The sequence below is a fragment of the Hippoglossus stenolepis genome, chromosome 21, assembly GCF_022539355.2.
Source record: "Hippoglossus stenolepis isolate QCI-W04-F060 chromosome 21, HSTE1.2, whole genome shotgun sequence".
NCBI classification, from domain to species: Eukaryota; Metazoa; Chordata; class Actinopteri; order Pleuronectiformes; family Pleuronectidae; genus Hippoglossus; species Hippoglossus stenolepis.
In genome coordinates, this window is record NC_061503.1 from 2376642 (window position 1) to 2395288 (window position 18647).

General features: G+C 38.7%; 1 protein-coding gene across 2 annotated transcripts; it reads right to left on the bottom strand.

Moving 5' to 3' along the window:
* Positions 1 to 947: 947 nt before the first annotated feature.
* Positions 948 to 18644, bottom strand: mbtd1 (mbt domain containing 1). Of its 2 annotated transcripts, XM_035145386.2 has the most exons (17): positions 18359 to 18628; positions 16605 to 16809; positions 16333 to 16466; positions 16125 to 16239; positions 15946 to 16028; positions 15740 to 15857; positions 15117 to 15251; positions 14911 to 14999; positions 14428 to 14662; positions 13280 to 13335; positions 12748 to 12852; positions 12464 to 12611; positions 12237 to 12319; positions 11793 to 12027; positions 9421 to 9492; positions 8084 to 8239; positions 948 to 7667 (listed from the first exon to the last, which is right to left on the bottom strand). In XM_035145386.2, exons 1-17 carry the CDS (start codon positions 18377 to 18379, stop codon positions 7549 to 7551), a joined length of 2109 nt encoding a protein of 702 aa, XP_035001277.1. In that variant the 5' UTR covers positions 18380 to 18628; the 3' UTR covers positions 948 to 7548. The 2 variants fall into 2 exon arrangements, with proteins under 2 accessions (XP_035001277.1, XP_035001278.1); XM_035145387.2 differs by lacking the exon at positions 8084 to 8239 and having other exon boundaries at positions 18359 to 18644.
* Between the last annotated feature and the right edge of the window lie 3 nt (positions 18645 to 18647).

The window sequence follows — 18647 nt, forward strand, 5'->3', positions numbered from 1 at the left end:
ACTACATTACTGGCAATACCTACTATACTTGATGTGCTCTCATTCACCCAGCATCTCTTAGAGTTCTGTAACCTTAAAAGGAAGTTCTCATTATTCCCTATAAAAACACATGGTGCACAAAACATTCAATATAGACATTGTTCTTAACTGAATTTGTGGAATATTCAACAAACTAGATATGACCACAAGGAAATGACAAACGTCTTTCAGCACCAGGCAGCTTCAATTCATAACATTCAACAGCACAACAAAAATAAATGCAATATGCATAACAAGACAACTCTGCAATTGTAATGTTTCTGGACAAAAAAGGCTATCACAAAATTTGAAATTTAATAAAGAATATCAAAAGTGCATCCACGACAACTGTGCACACATGTTTTTAAGATACCGGTAAACTAGTTATCACAAGTATATGAATATATATGCTGCACTGCAATGCCTTGGTTACAATGTTACAGAATAAATGTCTGGCAACCTTAGATGTAAAATATCATCAGTGCGGCCACATGAACTGCATTACACACACACACGGTACAATTGCAGCCTGAGCACGCAGTCTGGGATTGAGTTAGGAGCGGGCCGCTGTATGGTTATTAACTTTTAAGTAGACTTTATTATTTATATATTCATTATTAAAAAATAAAAATGCAGAATACTAAAATGCCTGAGGGGGCTTGACTTTATAGATGGCTATAGCCCCCCCGTGCCCCGGTGTATCACCGTGCTTGCATGTGGCTTTCTAGGTTTTCTTTCCCCTGTTAAGTAGAGGATTTGCTCCTTGTTACACCTTATAAGGAAAATAGTGATTTGTGAATTTGACTTCTCATAAAACCCTTGCTGACCCACTGCTCTGCTCCTTTAAGTGTCTGCCATTTATACGTACTGCCTCAGAGTGCTCCTGAAAGACTCGAGTGCTGAAACTCTGACAAAGAAACCCCACAGTGTTTGTAGTCATAAGCCTTTTTTATTCAGTGTAAAAGTCAGATCTTACAAAAATCACCAGATAAACTTTCACAGCCATGCGGAAACTGTTTGCAACGCTTGTAAACAAAGAAGCCATCCATTACAACCAATACTATGATCCAAACATTTGGCTTTATTTACAAAGTCTATCAAAGCTTGATCACAGCACAAATATTACCATATGAAAGGAAACTAGTACACACTATCAAAAAGATGTACAAACTTTAAACTGCAATCTAATGTACCTCAAGGGTCAGTGTTAATATCAATAGATTTATAACTATTAACATAGATTATTTTTCATTTGTATCCAAAATAAATTTTGCACCATAACCCTCTCAATTCACAAGTATTTTCAGACAATAGTAATCCCAATACATTAAGTCGTTTTTATCAAATATATATAGCACCACAATATAATGGTTTAATATAATTAGAGGGGGACCATCACATACAAAAGACCCGTGTTAGTATCCAAGAAAAAACTAATATTAACTTCAGTTTGCTCCTCATCACTGCCCCCATCCGACAGAGCCGCAACCCTGCGACTACAACTGAGTCCTGCTGATGGAAGCCTATCACCACCAGGGGGAGGGGATTCAATTGAATGGTGGGTAAAAATAAGATTATTCATGGTAATTCAAAGTAAGGGCATCGTAAATTAAAATTTAAGTCATCTATGGGATGCGTTCAAATCTGGTGTAATTGAACCAAAATTATTATAGTGATTCAAACTTTTTCAGATCACGAGAAAACCAAATTAAAGCCAAAACTTTAACATACGTCAATGTCTTGACTTAATAACCCAGAATTAAGAGATAACAAGCCAAAATGATTGTAGTGATAGCTGGTCAAAATTTGAACAATAATCGCTTTTAATTTAAGCCAAAATTATGATATAGGTCAAAATTATGTTAATATGCAATATTAAGTCAAAATCATTACAATAAATATTTTGATTAACTACAATAATTTTGCTTTTGTGAGTTCAATTTTGACTTTTGTATCTCACAATCTTGACCTTCCCTCTCTTGGTGGTAAAAGGCTTCCAGAGCTTCTTGTTTACAGCGGAAGAGGAAACAAGGAGACAAACTCAAGTCCAACAAATAAATGGTCACGACAAAATAACAAGTTCAGCACAATGAGCTCTGTTCTACATGCATTCAGTTGATCAGTGCACCCAATTCCACATACAAAAAAGGATCCACAATTGCTTCCATGTCCAGCTACTGATGAGCAAACACCTTAAATACACAGGTACCCGTGGATAAAGGTCAAACATGTTCCACTGATAGATTTGGGGATCAATGGGGAAACAAGAATATCTACAAGGGAAAGTGAGAAACAGAAGATCCAAAATGGTGCTGATTGTGCATTTGATTATTTAGGGAGAGTCTGGGGAAGGGTAGCAGCAGTTAGTCCATACAACAGTCGTTTTTTTATTTATTTATCTAAGCTATTAATGCAGTTTTGTCATGAAGTACTTTAATGTTTCCTTCTGCCCTCTGACATCAGTTATAAGTAACTCCAGATCCTAGCTTTAAGCTAACCTCCTCCTAATGATTGTGAGTAAAATGTCTTTTATTGCTCATTTGGTCTTAGGAGCTCAGCGTTTCAGCCGAGCTTTGTATTCAATCAGATCAGGAGACAAATTAAGAAGAAATTAGTAGAAATAAATTTCATATTCTGTTAGGAAATTAGAGGAAAACAAGCTACAAAAAGCAGATTAAACCAAAAGGCAAACAGCATCCGTGTTTTTTTTTTGTCGTCACACAAATGGAGAATTTATCATGAACACGTGAAATGGAAAGTGAGATAAGACCTTTGTTGTTTGAACGGCACAGAAACAAACAAGCACCTTGATAAATAGAATCTTTTTTACGCAACTTAACACCTTATTGTGAAATTTAACCATTACTTAGCACTTCAATTTGAAATGCCACTGAATTTGTATTCTTCAAATATTTCATCGATTTGAACTTCTATGAAAATAGGTTTTGAAAAGTTTTCTCACAAATTCAAATACAAACTGTCAGGAAAACTATTTTAAAGTTACACAAATTCAACTGTAGGGTGTCCCTGAAGTGCCAATTTTTGCAATCATCTTGATCAAGATGATCACTTGTGGGCACAAAATTTAAAATTCAAAACATGAGTTTTAAAAAACTGAACACACATTTTCTATCTGAATCCTAAAACATTCAATGAAACAAATTTTTTTTAATAGTCTGGTAGAAATTTCACAAAAGTTCAGTCCCCTGGTTATTACAGTAAAATATTTCAATGCTAGAAATTCAGTGGTGACTACATTTCAAACATTAAGAATCAAGTTGTGGTTGAACTCCACAATTTTCCGTTGCTTTCAACATTGTGGTGATTCTGGCTCTTGTTTGCTTCCACACAACAGATGCACATTATGAGAAGACCATTGAGCTGATTCAGACTTGCTACAACATTTACAACACAGAAACGAAATAACAACTTCCTGAGAACTGAATTATGAACCTTACCGGTAGAAAGAGAAATTATGGATCGTTTCAGTGAAAAAGTTTAGATCTGCTCTTCATGTCATTACCACCTTGGCCATACAGTCACTTTTCTGTGTATGCACCTTTGCTCACAAAAACCACAGCTATATAATACCATTTTGTTAAATTATCTCATCTGTTAATTATATTAATGTAGTGATCATAACATTTGTGGGTGCTATACGTTTTTTATTCAACATAGCAAAATAATATTGGATCTATCGCTATTGCATATCATTCAAATTAGAAGACTACCTCATGTGCTATGATAAAAAGTTTCTTCCTTGTTTGGTGTCTAGTCTTCAAGTGGATAGTTTTAGGTAATCATTTTTCATTTGCATATGCTAACACATATTTCACACACTTTTAGCTAAATGTGGCTAGCATCAGGAGGTAGTAGATAAACAGCTGCAGAAGTCTAGCTCTAAGAAGAATGAAAGAGAGGAGTCTCGTCATTTCCACGGCCAAGCGATAATTACTGACTATTCAGGATTTGTTACTCCATACCATCATAGTCGAGCATATACATACATATATTGATATATATATAGATAATCTAATTTTTTTTTGCCAGCTCTTGTTTTAAGTGAATGCTGCCTTCAGAGACTGTTGGAAAAGCAGCGCATCATCGTTCATGTTCCATTAAAGTCAAACCTGTTATTCTGTGGCTCAGGTGAATCATAAACTAGCTTGCATACATTAGGCTCTGACATGACAACCGCAGCGATACAAAATAACCCTCATGTTTTGCATATTACGCTAATGAAATATTCTACATATTCTTTTTTCGTATATGGACAAAATTGCTCGATGATGTTGACTGTTGAAGTGAGGCAGATTTTCCTGTTGTTCTCTGAACATAACAGCCCAACTTCATATTCTCTGACAGAAAGCAAAGTTTGATGCTACAAACGCGTAAGTATGGAGCCTCGAGTGTGCCATATTTGAGTGTTTAATCATATTTCACTAATGTTCAGAAAAGTTACAAAGCTATTAAACGAATTTACATTTAAATAATGCAAAAAAACTCAAAGTGGGATAAACTAATTACATCTACTAATTAATACTTCTATTTAATTGTAAATAAATACATTTTAAAATATTTTTTGCATTTCTCTCCCCATTATATCCATTTATTTATTAGAACTTAACTCATGTAATATAATATTTTATCTAAATATCACACAGTTCAACCCACACTGAGGCAAAGGGTCCATGTAATTGGCCAGTGTCACATGCTAACTGGCTAATTGGAGCTCCAGTTGCCTCTTTGTGGGTTCAGCATTTAAATATTTTTTTTTATTATTAATCAAAATTAACGTTAGATAATGTCCCATTTTACATTTGAATTGTTTAAGGTTTTCTATCTATCTATCTAAATACGTATTAAAATTATATATCCATATGTTTTTATTTAGTAATGTGTTAAATGATTACAATTAAACAGTGGATAAGTTTAGAATTATTCCGGTGGCACACCCGAGACTCCATAAGCACAAGGAGTTCCAGACAGACAGGGTAACACACAGCAGAAATGGTCCAGAACACAACAGAAAACAGGTGCATCTCCAATATGAATCACTGGTGTAGTGCAACCTGTGACAGTAAGAGAAGATGAACCACCACAACACTACACTGTAATATGCTGCACAGTCTGGCTGACACACGAGGCCAACAATGGTCGGCCTCTAACAGCAGCGATATCAAAAACTGTGAAGGTCAAAGTACACATTGTCGGGTTGGGCAGTGAGAATGACCCTCATCATACCAGTAAGGTTTCTCTTTTAGACAACATACCCTGCTGTTCACTGACAGTCACACTACGCTAAGTTGTTTCTCATTTATTCTTTCTTCTAAACCACGGTGACTTAGTTTTTTTTTTGTTTGTTTAAATGGAAAAAGCTTTTCATCTCCACAGCTTCATCATTTCTGTTCAACATTACAGCACAAAGACCCTGAATTATTCAAAAATGATAAATGATACATTTATGCTAGATTTGAGTTTTGTAAAGAATATAGAGGAAGAAGCCCAGGCTCATTAGCACGGCTGAATTCTTGCTACAAGCAGTCACGAACCCACAGTCAGTGGTATTGTGGGATTTACTGTGATAAGTCCCTGAAGCTCCTCAAAGCTGCTTGACATCACAGAACATGATGAGATCATTTTTTGCTTGATTTAGCTTATGTTGCCTCTTGTGATCTACTGTAACAAACAGGCAGGTTTAGCAGCTGCACGGAGAAGGAGAGGTTGTGTGAAGTTGTGTTTACAGATGATTTACAGTTGCTCAAAAATGTAGTAATACAAAAATAACAGATTTTCCCCACAATACCCACTTTGTGTAGCTTAGGAATAACAACATCTACAGACTGTACAGATTTAATGAAAGAGAAGTGGAATGTGAAGGAGGATTTCTGTATTCAATACCTAACTTATAAGAAACAATGGTAAGAATGAGTGTCTGCAATAACTGCATAAGATATGTTATTTAACTTTCCGTCAAACTTGCAATGCAATGTAATTAATATAAAAAAAATTAACCCTCCTAAGGGTTCCGGGTGTGGCTTTTATGCGGGTGTTATAAATGGTGACAATTTGTAAATTGAGATTTAATAGGAGTAACAAAAAAATTCAATAACAAAACTTTTAAATAAATTATTTCAAAAGCCAATACAAGCCATTGTTTGTACTTTTCAAATGTAAGAATATGGCTCAGTGTGAACGATTTGGGAAGGTTAGCGGCAGAAAACAAAACATCTGGAGACTGATCTAAGAAAGGAAGGAAAACAGTGAAGAGCATTTTCATTGTTTTCTAAAGGATTCATCAAAAAATGTGAATAAATAAATAAATTACATAATGACAATATGCTCGTCACAAGCCCTAGGTTGAGTTTTGCGTTATCTGAATGGTTTTGGTGAATTTGATGAAACCTGTGAGCTCAAACTCTGCTATGAGTAATATCATGTATCTTGAATCAGACTTTGGTTCTGTAATGTTTGAACTCGGAAATAAATGTAGCTGCAGAAATCTTCAACATCAGTAATGCTAAGCAGCGGTGTACTGGGATCTGTCCTCCAATCACAATCCTTGATCTATAATTCTATTTTAATAGGTCTTCACATACTATTTGAATATAATCACTTCTGTGAAACAACGCACGTTACATTTCCCACACAACCACCAAAAATGTAAATGCAAAAATAGGAACATTAAGACACACATCATTACAAAAAAAAAAAAGGACAAAATAAAGAAAACTTCAAGTACTTTCAATGAAGTTAAAGTCCACCTGGCAATTTGAAAATAATCAAAATATACACAACTCTGCTCCTGTCTCTGCCAGCCTCTCTTTTCTTATCTCCTCAGGCTGCTCAGTGGGTGACGCTCACCAACTGCATTTTATAAACCTGAAAACCAACCAAACCCAACCAAATTATATATATTTATATGTATATGTATATATGTGCTGTCCTATAAGTGTGTGTGTGTGTGTGTGTATTTATATACAAAAAAACAAAAATTAAACAAAAGACCTGGCTCAATAAATGGTTCTCACAGTTTCTACAGGTCTCTGTGCGTGGCCCAGATTGTGGCGAAGGCAGGACGGGCGCATGTCGACCCTCCATCTCTGTGGGAGAAAAGGCTGATTTTGAATCCATCCAAATATATCTCGCGTGGTTGGACGTTTCAGACAGGAGAGGAGAGAAAGTCGATGTTGCGGCACCCAACGCTGGCACGAAAGAAAATGCCCAAATATTTGTGACCCCCCCAGTTGCTTTCCAACCCCTGAAACGGGTTCCATGGGATATTACTTGCACACACAGCTACAATGTTAGAAGACTGTCTAAGCGGGACATTCTTTCAGGACTTTTCAGAAGCATGACCAGCCGTCTTCTGCTCTTTATCATCTCCTGTACTGACTCCATAGAAGGCCTGCTGGCATTGGTCTACGAGTGTGATTTGAGGCTAGTTTGACTTGTTCCTGATCCTGCTGAGGTTTTTCCAGACGTCCGTCCTGTTCCCAGTTTGTCCCGCTCTGTCCCGACCATGTGACCTCAGGGCTCCTGTTTGATGTAGTAGCTGCCCGAGCCGTTGCTTTCCTGGTCGGATGTGCCCTGTGAGAAGGTGAACTCGTCCACCTCGGCTGCCTCCTCCTTCATGCGCAGGAGAGACTCTACAGATGGCACAAACACAGATAAGAGAGAGAGAACAGCAGCACCGATGAGCCACGTGTGTTCATGCACTGTCAGAAAAGCACAGGAGGTGCCGGTCTGTCTTTGTTCCAGGTGCTAGCGTGAACTCTACATGCATGAGGACTTATCGTATGAATCACACATGCCTTATGACTGCTTCCAAGTGGAGACAAAACACTAGTAATGCCCAAACTAACTCCACTCTAGGTCTTTGCTGACAAGAGAAAACGTGACAATGAGAATGAATAGAAACAAAGGCTGATTGGACAGTAGAACATGCAGCATCGGCAGCATCCAGCTCCACAGCGGGGCCGGTCAGGGGCCTCTCTCCTGTTAAAACCCTGCTGAGCCTCAGAATGCGCATTGCTGTGCTGGTTTTATCTTAATGGGACGTTACCTGATTTGTGGGTTTGGTGGAGGTGGGTTCGGGGCCGGGGCCGAGCTGGCCCCTGGGCAGGGTAAGGGGGCGGACTCTGCTCTTCGTCCCCTGAGAAGCTGCTCCTCCTCCTGCCTGCCTGACTGAAGGGCCGTCGACCAACCGGAATCTTCCTCTCTAAACACCAAGCCAGACTCAGGTAAGCTACCAGGGGCTTATTTCACACAGGGAGTCAATTCATCTGGAGCACGGTCTCAGTGTTCAGATTAAGTATTAGGAAGAAGGTTAAACAGGTTAAAGTTGAAGTTGAAATTCATAATTTATCCTCAAACTGTTGCCACTTGATATGCCAATCTGACTAAGCCCCTGGTAAGCTGCACTCAGACTGCTAGACCCCAGTAAGCAGACGCACCGTTAGCTACCAAGAGCAAAGCTACATGAAATGGAGCAGCATATGAATGGGAGACTGTGGCTGCCAATATTAAAATGAAATCAAATAAAAAGATTTAATTATTTCCCTTACCATTTAAAATATGTGTATTTCAAAATCGACTCTATGATTTGATGTATGTAATTCACAATTAGTTAGAATTTAGTTATAGACTGGAAAGTAAAAAGTTAGTGTTACACTGCCATAATAAAACAAGGATGGAAGAATACATACGCAGGCGTTTTTACAAACAAGCTAAAAATATATATATATATATATATATATATATATATATAATAAATATAAAAGTCCACTCTGTAATCTTTAAATCCTCTTTAAATCTGTTAAGCACTGTGAAAGGTAAATTAAGTTTAGGTTGCCACCCAGAAAATAAATACATTCCCCATGGAATTTCATGCAATGTTATGCTCCAGAGGACGGTTTTAATTGTGGATTTTGAAAAATTGTTTTTCCTATATTAATTTTCATTCTGTAATGTATCGTTTTCACAGAAATGGAAAATACATTTGATTGAAAGATTTAGTTTTAATACTGGTGGCCACAGACTTCCACATTAAAGTGTATTCCTTCTTATCTTTATTGATCTGAAACTCTGGAGCTAAATGAGGGTGCAACACCAGGCTCCTGCTCTCAAACACCTGCAGAAACACCACCTCAAAAACTACAAAGTCCAAGTGTGTTAATAAGTGTCCCACTCCAAAAGGGAGACAAATCTTTTCAAGCATCCGGCAGTGTGACAAAAGGGGTCCAATGACAATATTCCTGACACACCGAGCGGGTGACCAACAACAGAGCAGCAGCGTTGCCACCACAAGTGTAGCCAGTGACAGTAAGAAGAACAGCGAAAGGAGAAGGTGGAGGAAAGAGTGGAGAGACACTTATTTACAGTCGATGAAGGATTACTCACTTTTCTTTTGGCCTTTGTACTGCTGGGCCTTTTTCTTCTGCTTGGGCACAGACTGAGGCATGTCTCTGTTACCTGTCAGAACAACATGGGATGGTTGTGGACAGTGAGGTACAGTTCAGTTTAAGAGTGAGGTACAAAACACAATACCATCATTACCACAGCATTATGGTTTGAATATAAAGTAGCACAAGCTGCATGTAGGGTGTGTCTGATCAATATCAGTGTATGGAGAATGACATGTTAACACAGTTCCTCTCTCAGTGTCATTACACAGTTCTAGGTTTCTGATGTCTACTACACTCAATGAATGATAAACTCACTTTTTAGTGCCACAGCAATCCCTGGCCTAATTGCTAGATTACATAAAAGTAATGAGAATAACCTCCAGTCAAGCTACACTTTACAGCCATGTCTGTTCAGGCCTATGTAATACATGTAGTGAAGACTTTGAAAGGAAATGAATAAAAAGGTATTTTATCATAATAAGTGCATGAATTCTTGAGTTATAGCCAAAGGGTTTTATGTGAGGGCATAATTACCTTAGACCACCAAAATCTAGTCAGTACATTTTTGAGTCCAAGTGAAAATTTGAAATCTGAAGAAATCCCCTCAACATATTTCTGACATATCGTGTTCACAAGAATGTGAGGGACGGACGTCCAGACAACCTGGAGACATTTTCAATTAGCTCAGCATCCACCAAGTATACAGAATATGAGCCGGCAGTAGTAAAGACAAACAGAAACTATTACACAATGCATGATGTAAAGAGTATAAAGATACAGTACAATATTCAAGATGTATTCCACCATCTATATTCAAATGTTAAGCCCTCTTCAGACATGGAATCTGTAACATTGCTGAGTTCATTAGTGGTGGCTTTTTAGCATGCAAGCACACAGCATGATTTTTAATAAACTATCAAACAAAAGGTATTCAAACATGGCAAACAATCCATCTTTAATAATATTTAACTCTGATCTGCTCAAAAGAATGATCCATGGTGGCCTTTTAGCTGTGGTCCCTTTCACACTAACTGTTTGCAAACAAAGAGCCGTCAACATGAAGTTATGTCAGAACCTCCATTTATTCATTGAGAAGAAAAAAAAAAGAAGAACAACCCCTTGTTCCTCTTTAGCACTGTAGCCAGACTCATACTGTTAGTCAGATCTACTGAACCATCTATTAATTTATCTCTCAGCAGTAATCATTTCATGAGCTTCATTACAAATAACATTACAACTATCTAAAACAGCTCCAACCACCATCTTGCCACTACTGCAGGAACTTTAGAATCAACTCTGTCAGTCAAATTTGATGTGTTTAGCCCATATTCACAAATCACAACACAACTTTAACACCTGATCTATATTTAGACTGCTTTGCTTCAACAGTTTGAGATATATATATCAAACTTCCCATTCATTTCTAAAATCCTCAGAAAAACATAATTTGATCGTATAATTACACTGGATGGTATTGCCTTGGCCTCTAGGTCTACGTGAATGAACCATGTCGTTATATTTGGCCTGGACATGCACAGTGACTCACACAAAGTTTCAAGAACAGCCGTCTTCCACCTGAGCAATATTATGAGAATTTGACACATCCTGTCTCAAAAGAATGCAGAGAAACTAGTCCAGCTCACAGTTTGGGAAGGTTAGAGTTAGTACCAGTGCCAGCTCAGGTGAGCCCTGAACCATCTCTCTGCTACTGTACTCCTAAACTACTGGAATGAACTCAAATGATTCACTGAACTCTCCCCGAGTATTTATATCACTACTTCAAGTCAATACCTTGTGTGTCTTATCAATGTATCTGCTGTCACTACGGGTTCGTAAAGAAAGAGCAGAATATGAGCCTTATTAGTGTTATCATAGCAAAGCAACCACATGACATGAGTAATAACTGATGGAGGCAGAAAACCTGTCCTGTCAGTATCATGGAAAGATGTCGTTGGGATCACTGTGACACACTTTTTAAAAAAGGGGCCAAAGTACACAGAGTAGTTAATAAGTAAAACACAGCAGTGAGCTGTTTTAATCAGAGATGCCAATCCTTAGGCTACTGATTGCTTTTAATACATCATTTTCCTTCCTTGAAAGTGTATTATCAACATATGTAATACAACAGTGCATAAGCTTTTGAATGTATGTTAAAAAAAAAAAAATCACACAACCATTAAAAACCTGAACTATTGATCATAACAAACTAAGCTATTCTGGCTCATGTCAGAGGAAATCTTTTATTTAGACGATGAGATATCTTGTTTCCAAAGAAGATAGTTTGGCCTCATGGTGTCACTAGCAGAAGGATCAGACAGACGGCACACATGAGCCCTCAGTGGTAACAGAGTTGAAAGGGATTCTTACTCTGAGAAGCAGGGGGTTGGAGCTGGTAGCCTGTCAGCTGACACCAGCCCACAGGGTAGAGGTCAGGTGACTTGCAGTCCACCCACTGGTCATACTCGTCCTCCCAGCCGTCAAAGTGGATCCTCAGTAGCCGGTGCACTATTCTCGTCACTGTGGCAACGCACACCAGCCGCGGCTCCATCAGGTCAACAGCCTCTAGCTTCATGCCTGGTCGAAAACCATGATTGGGAACCTCCTAGGAAATGTGACGCAGCAAATTCAATTAACTAGAGAAATAAATTTGACTTCTTATACAATGACAAAACACATATGAATCACTGATAATTCCTGAATCCCATTATTTCACATCACTGTCACCATAACTCAATAGCCAGAAAAATATTACCAGAAAACATCATTATACCTTTAACACAAATATGAAGGAGAAACCATAATAAAGTTTACCTTGTTAAAAAGCTTGACAGGAGCAGCTATTGATCCTGATTCTCTGAGGTAGTCAAACCATTTAAATGGTAGTTTAGTATACCCTGGGGAAGATAGTCGGCATTGAGTCCGGAACATAAACCAAATGCACGAAGAAGCTACCAAACTACTTTTATTCAACATTTAATATAACATGGGCTCCTCAAGGATGCAACTGTCTATTTAGAGACAAACTACGAGTGCTGTACCTCTAGGGGGCGTGAGTTCAATGTTGTTGATTTCACAGAAGCCGGCAGGAAAGATGGAGGGGGAGGCGCCATGGTAACAGAACCAGTCTGATCCGTCCACGGCCTCCGAACCGTCAATCCCGATCATGAGGTACCCGTCTGCCAAAACCTAAAACGGCAGAGAATGCATGAGGTGGGTCTGGAGCGGTTCAGTGAATTATTTCAAATAAAATCAAAAAACAAATTGATCTTCTATTCCTGACAAGCACCACCTGATATAATGTGCAGTATAGACGCACACTAACCTTTCTTACAGTGGCTACACATATAGCTGAGAGATTGAGGGGGTCAATGGCTTCTAACTTCATCCCATCTTTGAACCAGTCGCCACTCTGGTCCACATCTTTTACCTGATATTCGCATGCAGAAATCAAACATTAGATATTACATATTAATGCAGTTCACAATAATGACATCAGTTGGACATACACCACCCACCTTCAACATTAAGACTGGTTGTTTTAATAATATGGCAGATCAGTATATTATTGTCAAACCACAAAGCCAATGGAAAATGTTTTTCTGCAGCTTTTTTAGGGGCTGAAGATGCTTTGTGAATAACTTACATCTTTACCAGGATCTAGTCACAAGTGTAAATGGAGTTTTCTTAGAATTTCATGACCAGGAGTAACTTTGTACTAGGTGTATGGTTTATGAATACAACCATACACCTCTACAATGGCTGGTCATTAAACACTGTCACGTTAATTCAAACCAGGACATTTTGGACAGTACAGATAATAATAATATTAATAGAAAGGTTTTATTTTGCATTACCTTCTGGAAGAACTGAGCAGGAGCATCAACTTGACCCTCAATTTTCTTTGCAATATCTGAAAAATATATTGACGGATTAAAAGGACTCATCATGCCTGAGATGTTTCAGCAATGTAGTCACAAAAAGAGCTTCACAAGCATTACATGATCTGAAAGGAGAGATGAAACTGGTGAGAGTTGGAGCGGAGGACGAGCTGGACTTCAGGGATTCACTTAGCATGAAGTCACTTCTATTCATACAAAAAGCAGCATTTCATAAAGTTACGTAAACCTCCGCTGTTATAACCACAATCAATGATGACTTTTCCTTTTTAGGAACAACCAAGAAGTGATCTACAGAACTTTGTTGGCAAAGATACCGAACGCCACCTTACCCCTTACAGCTTGTGTCATGTAATGGTTTACTATTGTTACAAACTGAGTGATCTACAAATAGCAGAAAACAACATGTATTATTAACAATACATATTTCATATATATACTACAGATCATAAGTATTTGGGCTGTGTCCGAGATTACACACACACACACACATCACTATATAGCCCAATACATAGTGAATTTGCCATTTTGAAGTGCAATCTGCAGCAAACTTTAAATATGGTCATTCAACTTGCTTTCGACATACAAATATTAATACTTAGAATCTGTTGTGGGATTTTCCACCGGCCGACATTGTTGTACGTCATTGTCGCAGGATGATTATGTACAACAACGTCAGATAAATCGGAACTGCCTTTTTAAAATTATGAAATTAAATGCCACTTGATGGTCTAGTGGACAAAAACTAGATCCATGACTGAACTGGGAGAACATAATCCAAGCACCAAGAGAATCTATCTTCTTGGCAGTATATATAAAAGAGATTATTTTTTTATTTTGCCTCTTTTCTGCAGAACAGTCTTGTGGCATTGTGTATTGGTTACTCGAAAGCTAAGATGTGGCACTTAACTGTAGTATCCATTATTTTATTTCAAATTAGAAGAGGACTCAGAGAGTGCATTCCTCCACCAAGGCTAACACCCTATCTCGGCCTGAAGGACAACATGTGTGACTTCCCAAATACTTGTGGTCTTGACTGTAATTTTCAACACCTTAAAAAGGCACCACTTAAACAAAAAGGTGTTACTGGAACTTTCCAAACCCACCCGATCGTTTGAAGCGGTGTCCAATGCTTCGCGACCAGCCTATATGATGGATGAGGGGGCTGTACATGTGGCACCAGAAGTCATCAGAGCCGTCCTGGCTCTCTTCGTAGACCAGCCTGAGGCGACCTCCAGTGACCTGCTCCACCAGCGCCACCCGCGTCCGGCACAGGTAGTTTTTATCCACCACCTCCACCCGCATCAGCTTTTTAAAGGGGAACTGCGTGTTCTCATGTACCTACAGCGAAATGTTATACATGGATTTAACAAAGGTAAACCCATTCATTGTTGTGTATCGTCCTTTAAGTTTCACATTTCACAAAATGAGGCAACACTAAGTATTACATTTGAAAATATCATCAAAGTAAGAGATGTTTAATCAACATAGAGAATAACATAGGTTCTTGGCTCATTTTAATTCAAAGATATAGGCACTGGCAACCAACAACAGTGTCATTCAATTTATTCTCCATTAGTTTCTCTCACCTTGGTATTAAAGTCAGGTGGCAGTGTTTTAGCTCCAGTAAGACGCTTTACAAGAAAGGCTTTCCAGTTAGAATATTTATGCTGTATGCCTGTTAGAGAGATAAAACAAATAACAGCCAGTTACCATGAGCCGTCCGAGAACACAGGCATTCACAAAAAAAAAAGAAAAAAAAAAAAGAGTAGAACAGGTTTGGCATGAGGCTCACTTTTTGGCGGTACAAGGGGTTTTCCACTTGAGGCGCACCATCCCACTGGGTGAACCTCAGGGATACAGAGATTACACCAGAAGTCCTTACTGGTGTCGTTGTCAAAACCCTCATAGCGCAGGAGAGCCTTGAACCCTGCAGAATGTTGACACTGGTGAGTTTCTGCTGAATTTCAATCCTGAAGCTGGAAACACTGGTCTGTCTTGTTAATGAAGTCAAAGAACTGATATGTTAAGTATCATTCAGTGAATCAGCACGCAGGTGGATGTGACACATAGACAATGTGCCATCTGAAAAGGATTGTTTCAGGGCAAAAGAGAAGAGGAAAACTTTTTCACGTAATGTAAAAAGGGGTTAATCAAGATTAACTTTATTTTACAGTGGAGAGAGTAAAATAGAATGCCACTCTGTTGTTTTTACATGGCAAAACACAAAACCAGTAATCTTACGGTCGAATACCTTTTCCTGAATGAGTAACTGTCTGCAAAGCTTCATCCCTGAGCATTTTCAAGTATTGAACATGATGTGAAATGCAACATTTTTATGGTTATGATGTGGATAATTTCATTCAGATTATCCGATGGTGTTGATTGTCTTTGAACTAGTTGTAGAAAATGTCTTACCTGCTAGCTTAATGATTTCTGCTATCCAGTATACCTTGGTGGAGAGATTGGTGTCAGAGTTGAGCACTTCAATCCTAACACCTTCTTCTATGTCTCCCCAGCATGTCCCCATAGGGGCCTGAAACACAGAAGCGGCAGTAAAGTTACACAGATGACAAAGAAACAAATAATTTTTCAGTCTCAAATCAGCTGTAGCTTTTACTTACATGCTTGAAACAGCTGACTGGAGCTCCGACTGTGTTATTGCTACAGATGTACCGACCCCAGTCAAAAATCTCTGCTGGGACCACTGGCAGAAACAATGTACAGTGTAAAGATGGAGTATGTTTTAACATGGAATCACTTTGACCTTATTAATAATTATGACTGCTTGTTGACAACATACCTGCTTTTGGTTTCGCCTGGTTCTGTTGACTGGCTTGGTACTGGGCGTAAGCTGCCAATTTTGCCATGAGAGGCTGTTTCTGTAAGACTTTTGCCTTTTTCGTTGGTGGTTTGCCCTTTCAAAATAAAGCGGAAATGATCATTTCTCTAACTATATACACTTTATCTGAATAAATGTGTTAAAAAAAAAGACATTTGGAAGCATTTACCTGTAGTCGAGCCAAGATGCTAGCTTTTTTGGAATTAGAGGAATAACTCCTCGAACACGACACACTGCAGAAGCGCTTGGTTTTGGAGTAAAAAGCATCTCGTACTCCGACCATCCCACACATCTCACAAGTGGCTGTGAAGAAGAGTCCACAAAACAGAAGCAAGATCTGTTAAAATCATCAAACTGGTACATGATGGCTAATTCTTTGTTTTTTATGCACAGGATTATTTTCCAAAAGGTCCACACAAACTTCCAAACATATTTACTGACCCATTCCAGCCTTGCCATCGGGGTAAGTGTAGACTTGACCATTGTTCTTGATGATGGGCAGGCTGACAGGGATGGAAGGTACCACCTCATCCTCACTGTCCTCGGAACTGGAGCTGCTGGTGGACTCTTCACTGCAGCTGTCATAGCCATCAAACATCCCGAACGAGTCTCTCCGCTTACGCTCTGAACGTGGGGTGCGTTCAGCCTTCACAGTTGAGAAAAAGACAAAGGCCTCTAAATTAGTAACATATTAAATTGCCTCAAATACCTCCAGAACTGACTGTTTATAGAGCAGTGAATAGGTGATGCCTGGTAGTGTAGAGCTCACTAAAATGTCAGAAATCTGACAATATTCCACACTGGAAAGTCCTACAAGTAAAACAGTGATGTTTTGTAAGACTTAAATTTCAAGCTATTTAAAGGAAAATAAAATTATTCCTAAATGTATTCCTTTGTGTTCTTTTTCAGGCATGACTGTAAAACTGCAATAAAAGAATATCTACGGCATTTATTCTCTCTGTTTGTTTTTCAAACAAACCTGAGCCAGGCCATAAAACAATGACAGCATCGCTTCAATACAGGGTTAGTAGCATACAGCTGTTAAAATATGTAACATTCGTTTTTTATGTATATTTTTTTAAATGCACTGGTATCGGATCAAACTCAGTATCGGCCGATACACAGGTATTGGAAACTGTATAGAGAATGGAAAAATGGTATAGCTGCAACTAACCATGTATTCCTTTATAAATATTGATGGTCATTATCTGCAGTACCCCCGCAAATTCAGGTTACAGAGTAAAAATTTCCTTCAGTTCTCCAAAATTCAAGGTGGTATCTTAAAATGTCTGATTGAGTCCACAGATTAGAGGGAATTGTCAGAGAAGACACGAAAATATAATAGCACATATTTGCATTCAAGCTGAAAGCAGTGACTTGTTGGTCATTTTGAAGTTAAAATGTATTTTCAAAAGCTATTAATCGAATGTCAAAATTGTAAATTCATTTTCTTACTCATTTAACACATTAGGATTGAGTGCTGGTGTAAAATTACAGTAGCACGGTACATGCTCATCCTTTGCATAGAGCATATTTCAGTATTTCTAAAGGATCATCTGCTGTGAGATCCGACCTGTGAAGGACATGTACAAACAACTATGAATTTAAATGGAGGTGTGAACACTGCGGGGAGAACCTGAAGATTCAATATTTGCTGCCTGACAGCATTGAAACATGTATTGTTGTCACAGCCTGTTTACTTCCTCCTTTCGGTATAACAGGTGACATACTGGCTAACTGCGCTAATATTTATTATTTCACAGGAACAATACTGAAATAATAATAAAACAAACTCTACCAGCCAGTAAAGACTCTCTGGGCGAAATATGAAATGTACAAAACAGAAGAGATAACTAACATACAAGCTGGAATAGGGGGCGGCCCTACTGGAAATAGCTCTCAATGCTAACTGGTGTTAGCACAGCTAGCTAGCGGAAATATGTTTTTCCCAGTTTTTATTCACAGACGCACAGCGCACTTCTCATTCGCACTGCAAATTCACATCTGCTCACGCGCAATTAAATGAAACCCGGGGTCATTTTATTTCTACCGCTGTGGAGAGCCTCCTAATATTTAACTCTAGCTGTCCACCAGCTAGCTGCGATTTACAGATAACAACAAAGGAGGAGCGTTAGCTTTAGCAAATCCCCAGTAATCGGAGGCTCGCGGCCCTAAAAGGATGCTAATTCACTCACCAGATCCCGTGCGTCTTCCATCAGCCCTTCATATAGAGAAGCTGCTAGTTCACTGTGCTCGCGTGCTGGTGCAACTCCCCACGCGAGGGGTGATTTCAGCCTTTGAAATAGCAACAACTATATAAATACTACCAGGCAGGGTATCAACAAATTACTCTGCTGCTCCTGCGCATGTGCGAGCGTAACCTGCTTCCACGCGATTGGTCCGTTCGGGAATGGAGGTCAGCCACCACTACAGAAACAAAACAGTGGAGTCCGCGGTGGGAATGAATGAATGGCCTCTTCCGTT